The 24,086-nt window shown below is 43.3% G+C and overlaps 1 protein-coding gene and 1 non-coding gene across 3 annotated transcripts; one reads left to right on the top strand and one right to left on the bottom strand.

Annotated features, from left to right (window-relative positions):
- Window positions 1–400: 400 nt before the first annotated feature.
- Window positions 401–13,509, bottom strand: Prdx1 (peroxiredoxin 1). Of its 2 annotated transcripts, none has more exons than XM_090334957.1 (6): window positions 13,406–13,509; window positions 9,223–9,339; window positions 4,939–5,092; window positions 3,366–3,488; window positions 3,012–3,142; window positions 401–731 (listed from the first exon to the last, which is right to left on the bottom strand). In XM_090334957.1, the coding sequence occupies exons 2-6, from the start codon at window positions 9,326–9,328 to the stop codon at window positions 646–648; spliced, it is 600 nt and encodes a 199-aa protein (XP_090191083.1). In that variant the 5' UTR covers window positions 9,329–9,339; window positions 13,406–13,509; the 3' UTR covers window positions 401–645. The 2 variants fall into 2 exon arrangements, with proteins under 2 accessions (XP_090191083.1, XP_090191084.1); XM_090334958.1 differs by lacking the exon at window positions 13,406–13,509 and adding an exon at window positions 13,085–13,184.
- LOC150061913 (U6 spliceosomal RNA) lies at window positions 823–924 on the top strand. The gene has a single exon (XR_016536104.1). It is a non-coding gene; the product is annotated as a U6 spliceosomal RNA (small nuclear RNA).
- Window positions 13,510–24,086: the final 10,577 nt, after the last annotated feature.

Raw genomic sequence — 24,086 nt, 5'->3', positions numbered from 1 at the left:
TGAGCACTGTCCTTGGATTTTCTCAAGGCTAGCACTCTACCACCTGAGCTTCAGCACCACTTCCGGCGGACTTTCTCAAGGCTAGCACTCTACCACTTGAGCCTCAGCACCACTTCTGGCTTTTTTCTATGTATGTGGTACCAAGGAATTGAACTCGGGTGCATGCTAGGCAAGCACTCTACCACTAGGCCAAACTCCTGGCCTAAGCTTTTTTTTTTCTCCCACCCTAATTGTACTGAAACGTAACATACTTTGGTTCATTATTTATTATATACTACCCTCCCCTGCAATGTAACTTATTGAAGCAGTTTTCTCCCCTATTTTCCCCCCTGGAGAAGAAAAGCAAACAATAAATTTCTCTTAGTAATCAAAGATTAATGGACCCTAAAATGAAGAGTCATCCAGTTGTCAGTTCAAATTTAATAGACACTACGAAAGATTAACAGAGACTGATTGATAAGCTACTACTAATACATCATACACACCAGATGATCTGCTCCACAACGTAAGTAAGGCTCACCCTTCCCAACCCTTGCAGGAAGGCATGAATGGAACCACACCTCATGTATTTTAAACATGAAAAAAAGTACAAAAGAGACTGTTATTATGGCAGATTACTACAGCTCAACACAAATGGTCCAGTGTTCACTTTTGCTTAGAGAAATATTCTTTGCTCTTCTGAACATCAGGCTTGATGGTATCACTGCCAGGCTTCCAGCCAGCTGGGCACACTGCAAGAGAAAGGTACCACTAATTAAAAACCTGCTCAGTGTATGACACCTTCCTCTCATCTACAAAGGTCTGCCTTAAAAATCGATCTGAGTGCTTGCTTCAGGAGCACATACTATTAAAACTGAAACAATATAAAGATTAGCATCCCTTTGCAAGGATGACATGCAAATTCATGAATTGTTCCATATTTTAACATAATTTGGATTATAAAATTCTTGCTTTAATAAAATTCCTCAAACTGTGTGTGGGGGGGGGGATCTAAAAACCAGGCACTGTTGGCTCATGCTTGTTATTCTAGCTACTCAGGAGGCTGGATCAGAGGACCATGGCTTCAAGCCAACTCAGAGCTGGGCACCGCTGGTTCACACATGTAATCCTAGCTTCTCAGATCTGAGGATTGAGGTTCAAAAGCTGGCTAGGACAGAAAGCCCATTGAGATGTATCTCCAATTAACTATCACAAAGCTAGAAATGGAGCTATAGCTCAAAGTGGTAGAGTATTACCTGTGAGCACAAATGCATAAAGGATAGCACTTTTTGCCCAGGCTGTCCTTGAATTTATGAGCCTCTTGTCTCAGCCTCCAGAGTTTTAGGATTACAGGCATGTGCCATTATCATATATGGCTTCTACAACTTCATTTTCTGTAGGTCATCAAGGACAGGCATGGAATGGGCCTTTGAAAACTAGTCTAAAGTGGGGAGGGAGGGAAATGGGTACTAAGACATGTGAAAGGGTATCAATGTATGTGAATTAATGCACCTTCTATCTGGCAAATATCATGTAACCCTTTTACTAATTACAATAAAAAAATTAAAAAAAAAGAAAACTAGTCTAAATTACAAATATTTCTTTTTTTCTTTGTCTAAATTAAAATATTTCTAAAAAGGAAAACAAGATGTAGTAAAGGAATGAGTATGCCTAGATTCACCTGTGCATTTAATCTAATGTCAGTGAAGACTTGATCAGACTAATCTTATCCCCAAAATAACATATCCATGTTAGAAGTTCAAAAACCCAATCCCTCCTTCACATACATAGAATTGGGAGCTTGCTTTAGGAGTTGAGCTCTTAAAAACTAAGCTAGAGGAAGTGGTGCTGTGGTTCAAGTAGTAGAGCATGCTAGCCTTGAGCTGAAGAGCTCAGAGACAGCGTCCAACCCAGAGTTGAAGCCCCATGACTAACAACAACAAAAAACCTAAGTTAGTGTGGGGCTAGAGACATGGTTCAAAGTGGTAGGTACATGTCTAGCAAGCAACAGCCTAAGAGGCTCTTAGTTCTGGTGCAAAAACAAACAAAAAAGGATGGGGAGTGTAGCCTAGTGGTTGAGTGCTCGACTACCATGCACGAAGCCCTAGGTTCAATTCCTCAATTCCTGAGTACCACATACACAGAAGAAGCTAGAAGTAGTGCTGTGGCTCAAGTGGTAGAGATCTAGCCTTGAGAAAGCCCAAGGACAGTATCCAGACCCTGAGTTCAAGCCCCAGGACTGCGGGGGGGGAGGGGGGGAGACTAGAGGTACAACTTGCTTGCCATTTTCAACACCCCAAGTTTCATCTCTAACACCATAAAAACAAACACTAAGATAATTATTGGTTATGATCAGACTCATTCTAGCAACAACTACAGCAACTATATTGAAAGAAGAGAAAAATGTCAAGGGAACTATAGCATTATTACTCAAAATCTGGCATAAAGCCAGATGCTGGTAGTCCACACTTAAAAATGCTACTAACTCTAGCCAGACGCAGTGGCTCACGCCTGTAATCCTAGCTACTCAGTAGGCTGAGATCTGAGGACCAAGGTTCAAAACCAGCCTGGGCACAAAAGGACTTGAGACTCTTATCTCCATTTGGCTCAAGGGTAGGGCTCAAGGGTAGGATAGTGCCCAGGCTGAGTTCAAGCCCCAGAACCCACCAAAAAAAAAACCTGCCAGTTCAGGAGGCTGAGATCTGAGGTATGTAGTTCAAAGCTAGCTAGCCTGAGTAAAAAAAGTCCTCCATCTCCAGTTTGTCACCAAAAAGCAGGCAGAAGAGCTATGGCTTAAGTGGTAGAGTGCTAGCCTCGAGCAAAAGAAACTCAGGGTCAGTGCCTAGGCCTGAGTTCAAGCCCCAGCACTAGTGCTTAATTGGAGATAGTCTCACAGGACTTCCTGTGATCTTATCCAAGATCTCAGAATCTTAGCATACTGAGTAGACATTCTATTCTTATTTGGTAGCCCTTTGTTTCTATTACCTTCCCACTTCTACCATTGCAGAACTGTGAGCAAGCAGATGACTTACCTTCCCCATGTTTGTCAGTGAACTGGAAAGCCTGAACTAGTCTCAGAACCTCATCCACAGAGCGGCCAACAGGAAGGTCATTTATAGTTATCTGCCGAAGGATTCCCTTATCATCAATAATAAAGAGGCCTCTGGAAAGAAGACAATGAAAGATTGAGGGGTTCGTACAGTTTTCAATTTTGCTGTTACAACAGAACAACATGAAGTCCCAAAGAAATGAGCTGTTCTCCAATACTTTTAGCAGTATTGCCACTAATGAGGCCCTTCCACTAAAGAATATAGAAGGAAATCTGTTCAGATCCAACTCTAGTTTGCTCCAAACAGATCTTACTGAATGCTATCTGAGGTACATACCTGAATGAGATACCTTCATCAGACTTCAAAACTCCATAATCCTGAGCAATGGTACGCTTAGGATCTGATATCAATGGAATAGTCATGGGTCCCAGTCCTCCTTGTTTCTTGGGTGTATTGATCCTACAAGCAATAGGTACATATACAGTCACATTCAAACTATGTAACAAGAATATTAATTGTACCCATTCTTCTCCCCTCTTTTCCATATCTAACTTTCCTCAAAAACTTCAAGGTTAGGGCCAGGAGTTTGGCCTAGTGATAGAGTGCTTGCCTAGCATGCACAAAGACCCGGGTTTGATTCCTCGGTACCACATACATTGAAAAAAGCTGGAAGTGGTGCTGAGGCTCAAGTGGTAGAGTGCTAAGCCTTGAGAAAGTCCAAGGACAGTGCTCAGGCCCTGAGCCCAAGCCCAGGACTGGCAAAAAAAAAAAAAAAAAAACACTTCAAGGTTAAGCTGGGCACTGGTGGATCATGCCTGTAATCCTAGCCACTCAGGAGGTTGATATCTGAGGATCACAGCTCAAAGCCAGCCTAGGCACTAAAGTCCTTGGGACTCTTATCTCTAATTAACCACCAGAAAACCAGAATAGGAGCTGCAACTCAAGTGACAGAGCTAGCCTTGAGCTGAAGAGCTCACAGACAGTGCCCAAGCTCAGAGTTCAAGCCGCACAACCAACAAGAACAGAAGTCTCATAGACTTCTTCCTGGGTTGGCTTTGAAACATGATCCTCAGATCTCAGCCTCCTGAGTAGCTAGGATCACATACATGAGACACCGACACTCAGTTCATGAGACTTATTTCCAATAAACTACCAAAGAAAAAAACCAGAAGTGGAGACATGGCTTAAGTGGTAGAGGGTTAGGCTTGAGCAAAAAAAGCTCAAGGATAGCACTCAGGCCCCAAGTTCAAGCCTTGGGACAGGCAAACAAAAACAAGGAAGCTAGGAATGTAATTCAGTGGTGTAACTCCTTCCTAGCACTTATAAAGTTCTGCAGTTCAATCCCAAGCACCACAAAAGAAAAAGTACACATGAACCAAGCATTCCTAGCTATAATACTATATCCTAAGTACTGAAAAGGGTAAAATCTGAATGATCAGGGTTTGAAGGCAGCCAGCACAAACACTATCTCCAAAATAACCAGCAAAAACCTGGATCAAATAACAGAATCAAGCCCAATAAGCAGAAGGACTCCATTATAGGCAATTAAAAAAAAAAGTTCTTATTCAGGAGTATGGCCTAGTGGTAGAGTGCTTGCCTAGCACGCACAAAGCCTTGGGTTCGATTCCTCAGTATCATATACATAGAAAAAGCTGGAAATGGCACTGTGGCTCAAGTGGTAGAGGGCCTTGAGAAAGTCCAAGGACAGCGCCCAGGCCCCAAGTTAGGCAAAAAAAAAAAAAAGTCCACATGCTACTAAGCATGAGGGCACATACTTAGAACTCTAGCTACTCAAGAAACTAAGGCTGGAAAGTAATGAATTTAATCCCAGTGTGGGAATCATCTCAAGACCCAATTTCAAAAAACAAATAAAGCCTAAATACTGAATGAACCAAGACATTTCATTTACCATGCCAGATGACAGAAGTGAGAATCCACAGAAGCGCCAATCACTTGACAGTTGAGTTTCTTAAATTCCTCTGCTCTGTCACTGAAAGCAATGATCTCCGTAGGACACACAAAGGTGAAGTCAAGAGGGTAAAAAAAGAATACAATGTACTTCCCTAAGGGGAACAATAGGAGTTACAGGTTAGCCTTGAAACAGTTTTCTCTTATGAAATAACAGTCTCACAGATGTTTGCCCAGGCTGGCTTACATTAATGGCAAACACAGTATAATCACTCAGTGCTAGGATATTCACAATACATAGTGATTATTTTTATAACTTGTTACACTAGGAAGCTCTGACTGAAAAATTTTAATTCCTCTAGTCCCATGATTTACTCTTATCAATGATTTCAGCTGCCAACTGAAGAATACTTAAGTCCAATTTTTGGACTTAAACACCAAGTTATGCAATGAAGAAACGCAAAAACAAGGCTACAACTGTCTACTAAATGGCAAAATGCCAATGCTTAGTGTCCAGAAAATTCTGCTTTGCCAGGTTCTCAAGAACAATGAAGCAGGGAGTTGTGGCTCATGCCTGTAATCCTAGCTACACAAGAGGCTGAGATCTGAAGATCGTGGTTCAAAGCTGGCCCGTGTACTAAAAAGTCCATGAGACTCTTATCTTCGATTACCCACTAGAAGTGCCTCTGTGGCTCAAGGGGTAGGACAGTAGCCTTGAGCTGAAGTGCTCAGGGACAGCACCCAGGCTCAGAATCTAAGCCCCATGACTCACAAGAAAAAAAAAAATGGAGCTGGGAGCCAGTGGTTGACACTTGTAATCCTAGTTATTCAGAAAACAGACCTGTAGATCCCAGTTCAAAGGCAGCCCAGGTATGGAAATGTTAGGTCTGCCTGGGAGAAATGATTCTTTCCCTTGGCATTCTCCTGTGCACCCTGGAAATCCCTGCCTAGACTGTAACCTTGGCAACTGGCATGTCTGGAAGAAGTGTGAGGTCCCCCAGTCTGAAGTATTTCTTCATCCTCTGAGGTCACATCTGCTTCCGCTATGGCCACACTCCTCCCCCCTACATAATCTCTCACTTCCAGCCATAAAAGCCTTCTTCTTCCACCTGACTCCATCTCCTGTGGCTGGAGGTCTGTTTTCTCTCTTTTTCTCTCTCTCCCTCTCTCAATAAACCTTCGCCTCTTAAACTGTGTGGAGTTTCCTTTCGGCAAACCTTATAGGAAGTCCATAAGACTCTCATCTCCAATGAACTAACGAAAGATGAGAAGTGGAGCTGGGGCTCAAGTGCTAAGGCACTAGCTTTGAGCAAAAAAGCTGAGGGACAGTACAAAGGCTGTGAGAATTCAAGCCCCAGGACCAGCACACACACAAAAAAGGTGGGGGTAAGATAAGAGAAGTCAAGCCAAGCATTTTAGCACTTGCCTGGATTCACAGCACTCAGACACAGTGAGGCAAGAGGACCAGAGTTCCAGACTACCAGTTTGGGTAAGACACTATCTCCTCCCCACCCCCATAAAAGGAAGTTCTTTACAGTTCTACCACAACAATGGGATGGTAATGGGATGGCAAGGTTAAATGATGTCCTTAATCACACACACAAAGAAGTGCTTCTAACAAGAAAAGTACTGGTAGTAATAAGACTTCTGGCTACAATTTTATTTTGGTTATTCAAGACTGTCTTTGAAGTAGATCTGGCCACACACCTAATGTACTGAACTACCGGAGCATTTCCAAGTACTAACTTATTTCCAGGTAACAATAATATTTTCAAAGTTGTTTGTTTTTTTTTTTTAAATCCTTTTAGTCACCTAAATAGTCTCTCCAGTGCTTTACATAAGAAGCTCTTTGGTGGAAGTTTTTTTTTTTTTTTTCAAGACATGTGAAGTTTCAACAAGTCAAGTCCTGGAGGGGAGAGAGCAGTTCTCATCCTCAACAATGTACCTTTATCTTTGGTCCTCTCTTTATGAGGCTACTTAACTGGTTGGCCATTAAAAGACTTTTTTCCCCCCATAGGGCCCTATTTACCTCCACTCATCTGAAAAACTATGTCTGACATGTCATAAAACTTAATTGAATGTTTCACTCAAAAATTAAAGTAAGAAACAAGCTATACCACTAAGATAGGTAAATGCTTAAGGTTTAACTCCACAGCTTCAGGTTTGCTTTTTTTTTTTTGGGGGGGGGGGTCAGCTGTGAAGCTTGAACACAGGATGTCCTTCAGCTCTTTTTGCTCAAGACTAGTGCTCTACCACTTTAACCCACAGCACTATTTCCAGTTTTCTGGTGGCTAGAGATAGTTTCAGACTTTCTTACCCAGGCTGGCTTTGAACCATGATCCTCAGATCTCAACCTCTTGAGTAGGTGAGATTACAGATGTTGAGACATTAGCAGACAGCCATTGTTTTTTGGTTTTTTGATGCCAGTCCTGAGGCTTGAACTCAGGACCTGGACATTGGCCCTGAGCTTCTTTTGCTCAAGGCTAGCACTCTGCCTTGAGCCACAGCACCACTTCCAGCTTTTTGTTTAGGTGGTGCTTCGGAGTCCAACCCAGGGCTTTGTGCATGTTAAGCAAGCACTCTACCACTAAACCACATTCCCAGATACTGCTTTTTTTTTTTTATACCAGGCCTGAGTCTTGAAATCAAGGCCTAAGTGCTGTCCCTGAGCTTTTTTTGCCAGTCCTGGGGCTTGAACTCTGGGCCTGGGCACTATCCTTGGACACTTTTTGCTCTGAAGAGGGTGAGCACTCTGCCACTTGAGCCACAGAGCCATTTCCCAGCTTTTTCTGTGTATTGCGGTTCCAGGGAATCCAACCCAGGGCTTCACCCCATGCTAGGTGAGCCAGCAAGATACCACTAGGCCACGCTCCCAGCCCATGTCCCTGAGCTTTTTATGCTCAAAGCTAGTGTTCCTATACCACTCCACTTTCAGCTTTTTTCTTTCTTTTTTTTTAATCTGCTACTTAACCGGTGAATCTATCCTGTCAGGTCTGTCTGGCTTTAATGATTTTATCCTCTGGAACAGTTAGGATTACAAGTGTAAGCCACCATAGCACAGCCTCGGGTTTGCATTTTAAGGAATCTATCTGTAATTGTTTCAGGAGACCAAAGTGATTTCAACTACAAAGCAAGGAAGGAAGTCTTCATAGGATTTGTCAAGTATCTCTATGGAACTATAAAATCAGAAAGAGGAGCACTCTATCACTAATCCACATTCCCAGTCCCAAGAAAGGAAAGTTTTAACAACTTTTCCAACGGAAAAACAGTCCAGGGAATCTCCCTAATCCCTCCATATACTAAATTAGTGCTGTAATATACATATTTCACAAACAAGAAAAGTCCAAAAGACCTGAGATCTGAAATTAAATGTCAAAGGTTTCTTTGATAAGAAGAGACAATGATTTCCCCAATAATATAACTGAAGAGGGGCTGCGAGAGTGGCCTAGTTGTAGAGTGCTTGCTTAGCATGCATGAATCACTGGATTCGATTCCTAAGTACCACATACACAGAAAAAGCTGGAAGTGGTACTGGTACTGTGGTTCACCGGGAGAGTGCTAACGTAGAGAAAGCCCAAGGACAGTGCCCAAGCCATAGGACTGACAAAAATTAAAAATTAAAAAAAATATACATACACACACACACATATGGGGGGGAGTACTTTCTCTAGAAGCAGTGGAAACCTAGGACATCTACCTCTTGATCACTTCCATGTGAACCTTCTGTTCTAAAAACTACACTGGGAAACATAAACCACTTTTTTTCTTTTTTTTTCCCAGTCTTGGAGTTGGACTCAGGGCCCGAGCACTGCCCTTGTTTATTTATTTTTTTTTTTTTCTCAAGGTCAGAGCTCTACCACTTGAGCCTCAGTACCATTTCTGGCTTTTTTCTACGTATGTGGTACTGAGGAATCAAACTGGGGTCTTCCCGCATGCTAGGCAAGCACTTTACCACTAGGCCAAACTCCTGGCCCCCATAAACCATTTTTTATGGTCAGAAGATAGGAACCTAAGCCAAGTGCAGTGGCTAACCCCTGTAATCCTACCTCCTCAGGAGACTAAGATCTGAGGAGCTCAGTTCAAAGCCAACCAAGGCACTAAAAATGTGAGACTCATATCTCCAATTAACTACTAGAAAACGACAAGTGAGGCTGTGGCTCAAGGAATAGGGTGGTAGCCTTGAGCTGAAGAGCTCAGGGGCAGCACCCATCCAAGCCCTATGGCCCACTGGGGAGGGAAGAACCACTCCAGATTCCATTAATAAGCCCCACATAATTACTCTTACCTTTATAGTCAGAAAGGCTTATGTCTTTGAACTGACCATCTGGCATAACAGCTGTGGCTTTGAAGTTGGGGGCAGGGTACCCAATTTTGGCATTTCCAGAAGACATCTTCCTATCAGCTAGAAAGTGTAACAGAAATGACATTAGAAAATAAGTTTTTTTCTCAATAACCAACAGCCTTCATTCTATAGTTCTATCAAGTAGTTTACAGTAGTTAAGAATAGAATACAGCCTGAAGCGATGGCTCACACCTGTAATCCTAGCTTCTCAGGAGGCTGAGATCCAAGGATCTTCGTTTAAAACCAGCCTGGGCACTAAAGAACAAGAACGTGAGATTCTTATCTCCAAATAATCACTAGAAAATGCGAAGTGGGGCTGTGGCTCAAGGAGTGGGCTGGTAGCCTTGAGCTTAAGAGCTCAGGGACAGCACCCAGGCCCAGAGTTCAAGCCCCATGAGACACACATACACACACAGAGAATAGAATACATTGGAGGGGGGAGGGGTAGCCTAGTGATAAAGTGCTTGCCTAGCATACACGAAGACCCAGGTTCAATTTCGCAGTACCACATACATAGAAAATCTGCAAGTGATGCTGTGGCTCAAATGGTAGATATGTTTTATTACATAGATTAATATATGTGTCTATGATATACAAACTCTCAGCTTAATTATGTTCTAAAATCTATGTGCCAGTGATTGTATATAAATTCCCTTCTTGAATACTTGTTTGTTAAACATGATATTTGAAATATGATGTAATCAATGTTAATAAAATCTTTAAAATACTGAATGATTCTACTTATATAAAATTCTGGGAAATGCAAACTAATCAGTAGCAGCAAAATCAGGTCAGAAACAGGTATGGTGGCACATGCCTATGATCCCAGCACTCAGGGGGCTGAGCCAGGAGAATCAAGAGCTGTGCTACATTTCTAGATCCTGTATCAAAAATGAACAACAACAAATCAAGTCAGTTTTTGCTTAACTTCAGATTAGGACAAGGAAGAATTATGAGGGGTAGGGAGTTTGGCCTAGTGGTAGAGTGCTTGCCTAGCATGCATGAAGCCCTGGGTTCAACTCCTTGGTACCATATACACAGAAAAAGCAGGATGTGGTGCTGTGGCTCGTTAGCCTTGAGCAAAATGTCCAAGGACAGTGTGCAGGCCCTGAGTTTGAACCCAGGGACTGGCATAGATGCATAGATAGATAGATAGATAGATAGATAGATAGATAGATAGATAGATAGATAGATAATAAAAGAATACCTAAAATCTGGGGCTTATGCCTGTAATCCTAGCTACCCAGGAGGCTGAAATCTGTTCAAAGCCAGCCCTGGCACTAAAGACTTTCAGACTCTTATCTCCAATTAATCGCTAGAAAATGGGAAGCTCCACAGATAGGGCTGAAGAGTTCAGGAACAATGCCCAGACCCAGAAGTGGCACGTTGCCTTGAATTGAAGAGCACAGGGACAGCACCCAGGCCCAGAGTTCAAGCCCCATGACCCACAAAAAAAAAACTCAATACATTAGGGCTGGGTGCTAGTGGCTCATACCTGCAATCCTAGCTACTCAGGAATTTGAGATTTGAAGATCATGGTTCAAAGCCAGGCTGGCAGAAAAATCTTATTACCAGCAAACTACTCAGAAAAAGCTATAAGTGGCACTATGGTTCAAGCGGTATAACACCAGCTTTGAGCACAAAGAGGCTCAGGGCAGCACTCAGGCCCTGAGTTCAAGACCCAGGACAGGGGGACAAAAAAAAGGAAATGAAGAAAAGAAAGGGCTGGATTATGACCTAATGGCTGAGTGCTCGTCTAGCATGCACAAAGCCTTGGATTTGATTCCTCAGTACCATACACAGAGAAAAAGCTGAAAAAGATGCTGTGGCTCAAGTGGTAGAGAACTAGCCATGAGAAAGCCCAACGACAGACCTGGGCCCTAAGTTCAAGCCCCAGGACTGGAAGCAAAAAAAGAAAAGAGAAAAAACATTATAAGTGATGCTGTGGCTCAGTGTTATATAGAATACTATCCTTGAGTAAAAGAACTCAGGGACAGCGTCTAGCCCAAGATCAAGCCTTAAGACCAACAAAAGAAAAAAAACAAACATTAAATTTTATTAATTGAAAGCAAGTAATCAAGAGTCACAATACAAAGTTTACAAGTTTTGAACCGAAACAAGTATCTTTATTTCAGCCTTTGTTCTCACTTAAAAATGATTTAGCAAGGCTAAGAATGTGCCTTAGTGGTACAGTGCTTGCCTACCATTCAAGAAGCCCTGGGTTTCTGTCCTCAGTACCATGTAAACAGAAAAAGCTGGTGACATTGTGGCTCAAGGACTGAGGGGGGAAAGGTTCAGTAATTAAGCTTACAAACCAAAGTCACCTCTCAACCTTTTGGAACCATAGTTTATGCAACTGCATCTAGACAGTAGCAGAGAGGAAACTCAAACCAAATGGTACAAACACTGAATGCTTGACTTACCAGAACACTGAGGACTTGACTTGTAGCCTCTGAACTGTGCCTAAATTTGCCTTTACAAAGTGAGATTAAACCCCTGACCTTTCTCCAGGTAGACTTTGTAAGGTTTAAGTTCTTTTTTGCCTGAACCATGTGGGAGGTTTCCTTTTCTTTCTGGCAAACCTTATGGATTTGGCCAATACAGCAGACTACATCTAAAGCCAATCAAACTTGGTAAGAAGCAAGACCAGTATATTGACATTTACTCAGTTTCAAAACTGGGCTTAGACAAAAGTACTTTCAAAAATGTTCCAAAAGTGGTGCAGCAGTGGGGGAGGGGATGTGATGTCTATCTCTTGTAACCTTAGCTACTCGGGAGACTATGATTTTTCTAGGATACTTATTGGAAGCCAGCAAGGACAACTAATCCTGGAGACTCAGGTCCAATTAACTAATAAAAAACCAAAAGTGGAGGCTCATGTAGTAGACAGCCCTAAATTGCCCTAGTACCCATACTCCCCCTCCTCCAAAAAAATGTTTAGTCTGGGAATGTGGCTTAGAGTGCTTGCCTAGCATGGATGAAGCCCTGGGTTCAATTCCTCACTACCACATAAACAAAAAAATCCAGAGGTGGCACTGTGGCCCAACTGGTGGAGTGATAGCTTTGAGCAAAAGCCTGCAGTATTAACACTAGACACGCTGAAGCAAGGAGGATCTCAAGTTATAGAGTAACATATTGCTAAAAACCACTAAGTCATCAATATGAAAAAAAAACAACACAATTCTTCAAGTTGCAAACTTTTTTTTTTTTTTTGGTGGGTCATGGAGCTTGAACTCGGCCTGGACGCTGTCCCTGAGCTCTTCAGCTCAAGGCTACTACTCTACCTTTGAGCCACAGCCCCACTTCCCCATTTCAAGAAGTTAATTGGGGATAAGTTTCAGATCCTTTTGTGCCCGGGCTGACTTTGAACCTTGATCCTCAGATCTCAGCCTCCTGAATAACTAGGATTACAGGCATGAGCCACCGCGCCCGGCTCAAGTTGCAAACTTCTTTGTTCACAATACCATAACCAAAAGAAACACTGGGAGCATTTTGATCACAATTTTTTTTTCTATTTAAGAGAATCTTTAACTTCTTGAGCCCCCTCCCCTTTTTAAAAGAAAAACCTTAAACAGTTAAGGTGTGCCGCCATTAAATACGGGGTATGACCCTAACATCAAGCTCCTTCAAGTCCACTGCGGCTTTGAAAGGTGCTTCTTCTCCGCCCCGCCCCCATCCCACCTCCCCCCCCCACCCCAACGTCCAAAGCCTCACCAGTCCCGGAAAAGACTGACTTCCGGCCAGGGCCAGAACGCGACCTAAGGACTGCGCTGAACCCCAGTGTGGAACACACCCCAAATCCCACCTCAGGTCTCCGGAAAACCAGTACAAAGTACAACAACCCTCCCGGCCGCGCCAATTAACACACTCCGCTCCTACGGCTTAGGCTAGGGGAGCCTCGACGTTAGCCTCAGGGTTCCAACAGGTGCCCTCACCCACTGGAGTCCACGTGGGATGTGCAACTCGCTCCCGAGCTACTCGCGGGCACTAGGCCTCCATCAGCCGCCTCATCCCAACACCTCAGCGGAGCCCAGGCAAGTGGAGCGGCTGAGGAAAAGGCGACCGGCCTGGCGTGAGGAAGGCGCTGCACCTGACTCCACGAAGGCCGCTATCCTCGAATACTTACTCGTGTGGACTCACGAGTCTCGGGACGGCAATCACCGCTGCGTACCAGGAAGAAGAGGACGCGCGCAGGAGGCGCGGGCCGCTCTTTTTATAACCTCCGGGGCTCTCGCGAGAATCCGAACGGGCCTGGGGTGGGGGAGAAGAGGCGAAGAGGGGGATCCAAGCCCCGCCCCCGGGGGATGACTCAGCGTTTGAACTCGCTAGGCCTCGGTGGTCCCAGGAAAGTTCTTCCTTTCCCCGCCCCCGGTGGCAGCGGTCCTCCCTGTCGCCGCCCCATCTTTCACGCGGGTTTTCTGCGGGAAACTCGGCTCCTCCTTGCTTCCAGAGCATACTTTTCCCTCAAGAGCCACACCTGCAGTGTGAGGATCTTCGCTGCCACCCCGGCGAATGACGCCAAATCGACGCAGATAACTGAAGTTCTTCGGGGGCCTCCAGCCCCACGCGGCCGCTGTGACCCCCGGGCCTTCGCCCCTCCCAGGACCCTGCACTACCTCGGCCTCCTCCTCCTGCTCCATTACAAGGGAAGTTCTGGGACTACACGGATGCTGCTTTTCGATCCATCGCTTCCACTGCGGGAGAAAGAAATCTTTCTGAATCGGATCCCATCACTCCTCTGATTTGTGGTTTTAAAAACTGCGAACCAACTTCCTGAGTGACAACGCCTTGCTTTCACTGTGTGTTAAGCCTTACTTTTCTCACCTACCAAGTAGGAATAATGCTAAATGCTGAAGTCGTTACAAAAGAAAGCTGATTCGGCACAATACCTAGTTCTTACTGTGCTTTAGAAATATTAGGTAGTGGCTATAATGACCCACCCTTTTTTTTTAACTTTTAATATCCTCACAACCACCCTAAACAGTCTAAACAAAAGCCTGCCAAGTCCCGGGAACCTGTTCCTTCCTAGGTGGCTCAAAGACTCAGCTAAAAGCATTACTTGCCCTGAAATTGTTCCAGACTTTGGTTTATACCCAGAATTCCTCATGTTACTGTCATTTATTAATTTTTTGCCCATTGGCCAGCCCCACCTCTGTGCCCAAGTAATAACCAGCACAGCCATAAAGAGAGAGCGAGAGTAATTTACTTGATGACATGTCTGCTCTCTTCTTTTGTCTTTTTTTTTTTTTTTTTGGTGAGTCATGGGGCTGGAACTGGGCCTGGGCGCAGTCCCTGAGCGCCTCAGCTCAAGGCTACCACCCTACCCTTGAGCCAAGCCCCACTTCCCATTTTCTAGAAAAGTTAATTAGAGAAAAGTCTCAGGTCCTTTTGTGCCCGAGCTGGCTTTGACCCTTGATCCTCAGAGCTCAGCCTCCTGAGTAGCCAGGATTACAGGCGGGGGCCACTGTGCCTGGCTTCTCCTAGACTTTCTAGGGGTGGATATGTGTCACATTCATCTCTGAGACCTAAAGTCACACTACAGCATTTGATATATAGTAAGATGTTTGTAAGGCTTTGGTGAGTATTTAATAAATAGTATTTTGTCTCTCTACTTACTTCAGTCCTAATGGTGGGATAAAAAAGTAGAAAAGTTCGGAAAAGTTTGGCCTAGAGTGCCTAGAGTGCTTGCCTAGTATGCATGAAGACCCAGGTTCAATTCTTCAGTATCACATGCATAGAAAAACCTGGAAGTGTAGCTGTGGCTCAAGTGGTAGAGAAAGCCCAAGGACAGTGCTCAGACCCCTGAGTTCAAGCCCCAAGACTGAGAAAAAAAAAAAAAAAAGTGCCTTGTCATGCTGGCTGAGCATCTTAGTTTTGTAGTATATGTCATCCCTAACAGTGGGGTTTTTTTCACAGTTTGAGGTCAAACAAATTATTAGTCATTTCTTTCTTGTAGGAACAGGGATAGGCATGGAAGTTAAGAGCTTTTTTTTTTTTTTTTTTTTTTTGCCAGTCGTGGGCTTGAGCTCAGGGCCTGAGCACTGTCCTTGGACTTTCTCAAGGCTAGAGCTCTAGCCCTTGAGCCTCAGCACCATTTCTGGCTTTTTTCTATGTATGTGGTACCGAGGAATCGAACCCGGGTCTTCATGCATGCTAGGCAAGCACTTTAACCACTAGGCCAAACTCCCAGCCCCTTTTTTTTTTTTTTTTTACAATTTTAATTTTGTAGTGCTGGGACCTAAACCCCAGGTGTTAACACATGTTGGAACTATACTATTGAGCTACATGCCAAGTCTCATAACTATCCGTTACCAAAATCTGAACTTTGAGGGTGGAATGTAGTTTGGTGGTACACTGCTTGCCTTGTCTGAGTAAGACCCTGGTTCAATCCCCAGCATTGTAGTAATAGCAGTAGTAGTAGTAGCAATAATTTTTTTTGGTGGAGCATGGGGCTTGAACTCTGGGCCTGGGCACTGTCCCTAAGCTCTTTAGCTCAGGGGTTACCACCTTACCCCCTGAGCCACAGTCCCACTTCCCATTTTCCAGAGCTTAGTTGGAGGTAAACGTCTCCTTGGCATGGTGGCTCATGTTTGTAATCCTAGCTACTCAGGAGGCTGAGATCTGAGGATCAAGGTTCAAAGCCAGCCCTGGCACAAAAGGCCTGAGACTCTTATGTCCAATTAACCTCTAGAAAATGGGAAGTGGGGCTTGGCTCAAGGGTAGGGTGGTAGCCTTAAGCTGAAGAGCTCAGGGACAAAACCCAGGCAGGGTTCAAGCCCCATGACCCACAAAAAGACAAAAACAAAACAAAACAAAAAACGAAAAAAGAAAGTGGAGGTTGGGGGGTGTAGTTCATGTCTCAAATCCTCAGTCAGGGAAAGAGGGAAGGAGGAAGGAGAAAGAAATTACTGTGTAAACAGTGACTGTGGAGTCTCCTCTGAGGACAGTGAAGATTTCAAAATTACTGAGGAGGAAGCACTGAAACTAAAATCCCATTGTGTTCAAGTTTGTTTATAGATATTTTAAAGGATTCTTTGTGTTTATCATTGTGATAGTACCAAACCTAGCACAGTAACTGGCATACTTAATCAATTTAATAAATAATAAATTTAAAATATATGGAAGAAATTGCTTAAACTATATTTTAGGAAGATAACTTTGGCATTTGTGTGATGAATGAACATTGATTAGAAAGACAATTGAGCAGTTTTGAAAGACTTTTCTCTCCCCTCTTGCCCATTCTTTCTTGGTGTCCAAAGATGAAATATGAAGGATTGACTCCCACCCTCTTTTCCCAGGTACATACAGATACCAGGCATGCTAGCAAAGATATATGCAGACTGCCTGATGCCAGCAGAGCAATCTGTCTAAGCCTGGCTGTAAGCATTTCATTCTGGGCCCACCCAAAAAGCCCCCCCCCCCAAACCTCCCTTGACCTCATGGCTTCTTCCTTAACCTCTGCCTCCTTGCTCAGATAAAAATCCCAGCTCTGAGTCTCCAAGCCCATGGGAAGTCTGTGTCCCTTGTGGCTCTATCTCTGTAAACAGTCCTCGCCTGTGGAAGATTGAGTCCATCCTGTTTCCTTCCTTTTTCCTCCATTTTCCTTACAGGCTGTTATATGACATTGGAAGCAGGATGGAGAAAAGGAAAGAAGTACAGGAAAACTTCTGCAGGCTTAGGATTGATTAGATTTAGGTTGAGAGTCAAGTGTATTTATGATTCCTTGATTTCCAGTGACAGGAAATACTGTAACAAAGCAGGTTTATGGTTAAATGTAATGATAAATGGAGGCTCAATGGTAGAGTTCTACCTGGTGTGTGTGAGGCCCTGGGTTTGATCCCTAAAACCTCAAAAATAAAAATAAAAACAATGATTGCTGGCCAATTGTATAGATAAGACATCTAAAGCCCAAAGAAATTGTCAAATTCTGTATTAAATGGTTATTTGAAGCTGATTTCATGATAGATAGCAGAAGCATCAGTTGTACAATATGCAAATATAACACAGAAAATGCTCTATGATTTATGCTTCCTGGACTTTTGTGCCTCAGGGTGGTCTGACCAAGCCAAGTGAATCCAGTATCCTCTTTGTGTGTGTGCACATGCATGCGCAGTATATATCATAGGCTGGCCTTGGAACTTAGGATACTTCTACTTCAGGCTTGTAAGTGCTAGGACTATAGGCTTAATCACCAACCCTGTCTATCTTGGAAAAACATTCTTTTTTTTTTTTTTTTTTTTTTTTTTGTCTGTCATGGGGCTTCAACTCAGGGCCTGGGTATTGTCTTTGAGCTTTTTCAAGGCTAGCCCTCTATCACTTGAGCCACAGCACCACTTCTGGCTTTTTCTGTGTGTGTATGTGGTACTAAGGAATTGAACCTAGGGCTTCGTGCTTGCTAGGTAAGCACTCTACCACGAGGCCACACTCCTTGCCCCCATGTTTTCCTTGTTAATAACTACTGCTCTTGCTGCTGATGCGTTATTACAAGTTGCTATATATGAAACAATAGCCTCTATGACTGTGGTCCTGACTGTTACCAAGGCACTCATTTGAGCTTTACATACATATATTTTTTAATTTACACATTAGGAAGATGATTCAGTTCTCCCACCACTTTTTTCCCTGTGCAAGGTAACATCAAACCTTACATCATAGTTTCAACATTATTTGGCCTTCACTGAAAGCACAACTTGCCTCAAGCCCTAATTTGCTATAGAAAAATTACCTGACTCATTAACAGTTCATGTCTCTTCTTATCTAACAAGGTATAAAAAGTACGGTAACTCAATAAATGAGCTTCACATAGAAGTCCTAAGACAGTGATTATTTTAATAGTATGGCTTGCTAATCTATTAATACTCCATCATAACTTTATAAAATTACAATTAAACCTACAAACCATTAAAGCTAAATTGCTTAATGTAATTATATGCAAAATAAAATCTTGAAAATCAAACTTACAGCTGGGTGCTATGGATGGATCAGGCCTGTATCTCTAACTACTCTAGAGGCTGAGCTCTGAGGATTGCCATCCAAAGCCAGGAAAGTCCATGAAACTTTTTTTTTTTTTTTTTTTTTTTTGCCACTCCTGGGGCTTGAACTCAGGGCCTAAGCACTGTCCCTGTGCTTCTTTTGCTTGAGGCTAGAGTTCCACCACCTGAGCCATAACACAACTTCTGGCTTTTTCTGTTAATGTGGGACTGAGGAATCCGACACAGGGCTTTGTGCATGCTAGGCAAGCACTCTACACTAAGACACATTCCCAGTATTGTAGACCTTTCATGAGTTTATAAGACTCTTAATTACTTACATTTTTACTTGACAACAACTCCTCAGATCTCCATAGCTGGAAGGAAACATAGTTACCAAAAAGAAAGTCAGGGGCCGGGAGTTTGGCCTAGTGGTATGGTGATTGCCTAGCATGCACGAAGACCCGGGTTCGATTCCTCGGTCCCACATACATGGAAAAAAGCTGGAAGTGGTGCTGAGGCTCAAGTGGTAGAGCTCTAGCCTTGAGAAAGTCCAAGGACAGTGCTCAGGCCCTGAGCCCAAGCCCAGGACTGGCAAAAAAAAAAAAAAAAGTCAAAGGAGGCATGGTACAAGTTGTAGAGTGCCAACCCAAGCAAATGAAAAGGTCAGCTAAGGGCCAGGAGTTTAACCTAGTGGTAGAGTGCTTGCCTAGCATGCATGAAGACCAGGGTTCGATTCCTTGGTACTACATGCATAGAAAAAACTGGAAGTGGTGCTGTGACTCAAATGTTAGAGCTCTAGCCTTGAGAAAACACAAGGACAGTGCTCAGGTCCTGAGTTCAAGCCCCATGACTGACATAAAAAGAAAAATTAATGTTGGAAACATCTCATCTGCCATTTAGATGGAAGAGAAAAGGATACAAGTCACAAAACGGGGGCCAGGATCATGGCCTACTGATAGAGCGCCTACCTACGCATGCACAAAGCTCTGGGTTTGATTCGTTGGTACCACATACACAGAAAAAAAAAAAAAAAGCTGGAAGTGGTGCTGTGGCTCAAGTGGTAGAGAAATAGTCTTGAGAAATCCCAAGGACAGTGCTCAGGTCCTAAGTTCAAAGCCCAGGACAGCAGGAAAAAAAAAATCACAAAAGCCTACAGATGAAAATGGAAAGTTTTACCTCTGGGCAATTGCCTTGCTGTGATTCATTTCTACTCCACCACACCTCTAACCACAAGCTGGAATCTGCCTTTAGTGACACCCTTAGTAATTCTTGGCTGATTGCAGGCCATAATTCTGCAATTAAAGGTGTCTGTACATTCTCTCCGATTTTCCCCAAACTAATATCAGAGATGACAAATGGACCCTAAACTGAGAATTCTTTAAGAACAGTTAGGTTCAAAGTAGCATTATCCCACATGGAGTTGAAACACCTGACCTAAGAGGCTAGCTACTGCCCCTAATTTGTTCATTGTGTATGGGTCATCTAGAAAAAGTATTAGCCGTTTCTATTACTTGCTTTATGTTCTTTATTTAATTATGTTTTAGTGGTAAGTACTGGGGTTTGAACTCAGGGCCTCAAAGTTACTTAACTGGGTAACATTTGAGTCATTCCTCCAGCCCTGCCTTTGTCCTGATTATTTTGGAAACGGGACTTTGAATAATTTTCTTCTTGGGCTTGCTTTGAATTTCTGTCATACCAGTTTCAGCCTCCTGAGTAGAAGGCATGATCCACCAGTGCCCAGTCCCCTTTTACTTCAGAAATTACAAAACAGCCTAAAAGGGGGCTGGGAGTTTGGCCTAGTGGTAGAGTGCTTGCCTATTATGCACAAAGACCCGGGTTCAATTCCTCGGTACCACATAGAAAAAAAAAAAAAACAACAGAAGTGGTGCTGTGGCTCAAGTGATAGAGCTCTAGCCTTGAGAAAATCCAAGAACAATGCTCAGCCCCTGAGCCCAAGCCCAAGACTGGCAAAAATAAAAAAAGAAAAGACAAAGACAAAGAGAGCAAACAGCCTATAAGAAGTTGGTGTTGGGGCTGGGAGTTTGGCCTAGTGGTAGAGTGCTTGCCTTGCATGCACAAACACCTGGGTTCGATTCCTCAGTACCACATACATAGCAAAAAGCCAGAAGTGGTGCTGAGGCTCAAGTGGTAGAATGCTAGCCTTGAGAAAGTCCAAGGACAGTGCTCAAGCCCTGAGCCCAAGCCCGGTACTGGCCCCCCCAAAAAGGGTGTTGGGCCTTGAGTGGTGGCTCACACCTGTAATCCTAGCTACTCAGGAGGCTGAGATCTGAGGATCACAGTTCAAAGTCAGTCCGGACACTAAAAAAAATGAGACTCTTATCTCCAATTAATCACTAGAAAACGGGAAATGGGGCTGTGGCTCAAGGGTTAGGGTGGTAGCCTGGAGCTGAAGAGCTCAAGGGCAGCACCCAAGCTCAGAGTTCAAGTTCCATAACCTAAACACATAAAAAAAGTTGGTGTTGTGCCAGGAGTTTGGCCTAGTGGTACAGTGCTTGCCTAGAATGTACAAAAACCTGGGTTCGATTGTTTGGTGCTACAGTGCTCAGGTTCTGAGTTCAGACCCCAGGACCGGCAAAAAAAAAAAATGAAAAAAAAAAAGTTGGTGTTCATGGGCCAGGAGTGTGGCCTAGTGATAGAGTGTTTACCTAGCATGCATGAAGCCCTGGGTTCAATTACATACACAGACTATCTTCTGATTGAGTCAAGGTCACAGTGCTTGTAAATTCCTCAAAGCACTGAAGAGAAATAAGTTGAAAACTAGTGCATTGTATTACCTATTTCTGCCCCTTCCCTTCCCTTCTTTCCTTTTTTCCTTCCTCTTTTCTTTTTCTTATTTTGTCTCTCTTGCAAAACTCTGTGCCTGGGTGATATCTCTGAGTTTTTGTGCTCAAGGCTAGCTCTCTACCCCTTGAGCCACATATCGACCTCTGGCTCTTTGGGTACTTGATTAGAGATGAGTCACAGACTTTTCTTGCCAGGGATGGCTTGGAACCTGACCCTCAGATCTCAGTCCCTTGAGTAGCTAGGATTACAGGTATGTGCTACCGGCTCCCTAATGAATTACCCTCCTCCTCCTCCTCCTCCTCTTTTTCCTACTCTTCTTTTTTTTTTAATTTTTTTTATTGTAATTAGTAAAATTTCCTACTCTTCTTCTTCTTCTTCTTCTTCTTCTTCTTCTTCTTCTTCTTCTTCTTCTTCTTCTTCTTCTTCTTCTTCTTCTTCTTCTTCTTCTTCTTCTTCTTCTTCTTGCCAGTCCTGGGCTTGAACTCAGGGCCTGGGCACTGTTCATGGACACTTTTTACTCAAGGCTAGCACTCTGCCACTTGAGCCATAGCACCATTCTGTCATTTTGTCTGTATGTGGTACTGTGGAATCGAGCCCTAAGACTGGCAAAAAAGAAAAAAAGTTGATGGGCTGGGAGAGTGGCATAAGCCACCAGTGCCTGCCAGTTTTGGTTTTAGTTTTTGGTTTGGGTGGTACTAGAGTTTGAACTCAGTTTTTATTTTTGGGGGGTTATGGGGCTTGAACTCTGGACTAGGATGCTGCTGTCCCTGAACTCTTTAGCTCAAGGCTACCACCCTACCCCTGAAGCCACAGCCCCTCTTCTCATTTTCTAGAGCTTAATTGGAGATAAGAGTCTTACTTTTTTTTTAGTGCCTGGGCTGGCTTTGAACTGTGATCCTCAGATCTCAGCCTCCTGAGTAGCTAGGATTATAGCTGTTAGCCACCTTACCTGGCTTACCTCAACTTAGAGCTTGCTAGACAAATGTTCTGCCACTTATTTAATCACAGCTACAGCCTATCCCCCTCCATCCTGTATGCTAAGTACACATTTTACCACTAAGCTGCATCTCTGGCCCCTAGTGTGGAGATTTTTACTGGAGAATCTTTTTAATTAACAGGAGTTGTAAACTTATTTCCCTTTCTTCATTCTCAAGAGGGTTTCCAGTCAGAGCTAACCAGAGTTCTAGAACTCTTATTAGCTACTAATTTGTCATTTAACTAATAAAATTTTGGTCTGTCCTTGCTCTGATCCCCAGTGATTTTATCTAATGAAGAAGCTATTTGGTTTCTTAGCTCTTACTGGAAGCCCAGGCTATGTGAAGCTAATGCTCATCAAGCACCTGCTGTTTGACTTCTTGGGATTCTCAAATTATTTTTTTTCCACTTCAGAAACAGTCTTAAATATCTTTTTTCCAAGTGGACAGGAACACAGCCAGACCAAACAATTTGAGTATAGTCGGGCTTTAAACACACACACACAGCTTTATAGGCAAAGCTTATTTGATGAATTCCCTAGAAAAAGGAACTAAGGATCTCAAAACCCAGCACTTTTACTATTCAGAGAAGTCATTTCTTAGCCCAATGAAGTAGGAAGAACACAAAGAATATACCTGGGGCTTTAAACAAAATACAGGCTCTACCCTTGCCCAACATACACAAATACCCGGGTTCAATTCCTCTGTACTACATTCATAGAAAAAAAAAAAAAAACAGTAGTGGTGCTGTTGCTCGAGTGGTAGAGCTCTAACCTTGAGAAAGTCCAAAGACAGTACCCAGGCCCCGAGTTCAAACCCCAGGGCTGGCAAAAATAAATAAATAAATAATACAAGCAAAATACAGTCTCTAATATAGAACTCCTGAGTCTGCCCTGATTGAGACAGAGTTGGAGAAAAAAAATCCCCACACCCGCAGTCTCATGACCAACGACTCCCTTGTCTTACACAACCACTATCCAGGGGCTTGAACTGGCTTCTGGCCTTTAGAAGCCCTAGGACTTTGATCCTTGGAACTAAATAAATGAACACAGCTAATACCAAACACACTTTTTGGTAACCCCACAAGGATAGCACCCAGGCCTAGTTCAAGCCCCATGACCACAACCACCACCAACAACAAAAAAGAGTCTCTTGGTCTTTAGTGTCCACTTTGGCGAGCCTCAGATTTCAGCCTCCTGAGTAGGATTACAGGCATGAGCCATCTCATCTGACTCCTATCTTTGTTTTGACTATGGATTTTATGATATGGATGCACAATCATTTATTTTACTTATTTTCTTCTTATTAATACTTTAGTAATTTTTCCTCTCTACCAAAGGTATTTAACCATTAGTTTTTCTTTCTTTTGCCAGTCCTAGGGCTTGAACTCAGGGCCTGGGCACTCTACCACTTGAGCAATAGTATCACTTCTTGCTTTTTCTGTGAATGTGGTATGAAGGAATCCAACCTAGGACTTTGTGCATGCTAAGCAAGTACTCTTACTACTAGCCCCACACTCCTGGCCACTTTCCTTTCTCTCTTTCTTTTTTTCTTTCTTTCTCTCTTTCTTTCTTTTTGCTAGTCATACGTTTTCAACTCTGGGCCTAGGTGTTGTCCTTGAACATTTCACCTCATGGCTAGCACTCTGCCACTTGAGCCACAATGCTACTTCTGGCTAACTGGAGATAAGAGTCTGATGGACTTCCATGCCAGGGCTGGTTTTGGACCTTAATTCTTAGATCTCAGCCTCTTCAGTAGCTAGGATTAGAGGTGTGAACTCCAGCGCCCTCATACAGTAAAATTTGAACTAGGCCAAACTCCTGGCCCTTCATATATTATTTTATAATGCTAAATCGTCTAGCAAAGTAGATATTCAAACCTCTATTTTACAAGTGAGAAAATTTTAAGTTCACATAGCTACTAAGGAAACAGTAAAAATATTTATTTATGCCAAGTGCCTAAATAAATTACACCTGTAATCCAAGTTCAAAGAAGGCTGAGATCTGAAGATCATGATTCAGATGTAGTCTAGTCAGTAAAGCACCTCTCTCTCTCT

The sequence above is a fragment of the Megascapheus bottae genome, chromosome 6, assembly GCF_031878675.1.
Source record: "Megascapheus bottae isolate mThoBot1 chromosome 6, mThoBot2.hap1, whole genome shotgun sequence".
Lineage (NCBI taxonomy): Eukaryota > Metazoa > Chordata > Mammalia > Rodentia > Geomyidae > Megascapheus > Megascapheus bottae.
The sequence above is the reverse complement of the archived record's forward strand: the minus strand, read 5'-3'. Positions and strand labels throughout refer to the sequence as shown.

Bases quoted from the DNA above. Each gene is read 5' to 3' on its own strand.
- Prdx1 (XM_090334957.1), bottom strand. From the start codon at position 9,328: ATGTCTTCTGGAAATGCCAAAATTGGGTACCCTGCCCCCAACTTCAAA. The intron at 5,093-9,222 runs GTAAGAGTAATT...TGTTCCCCTTAG, and splicing joins AAGCCTTTCTGACTATAAAG to GGAAGTACATTGTATTCTTT. The intron at 732-3,011 runs GTAAGTCATCTG...TTTCTCTTGCAG, and splicing joins CACTGACAAACATGGGGAAG to TGTGCCCAGCTGGCTGGAAG.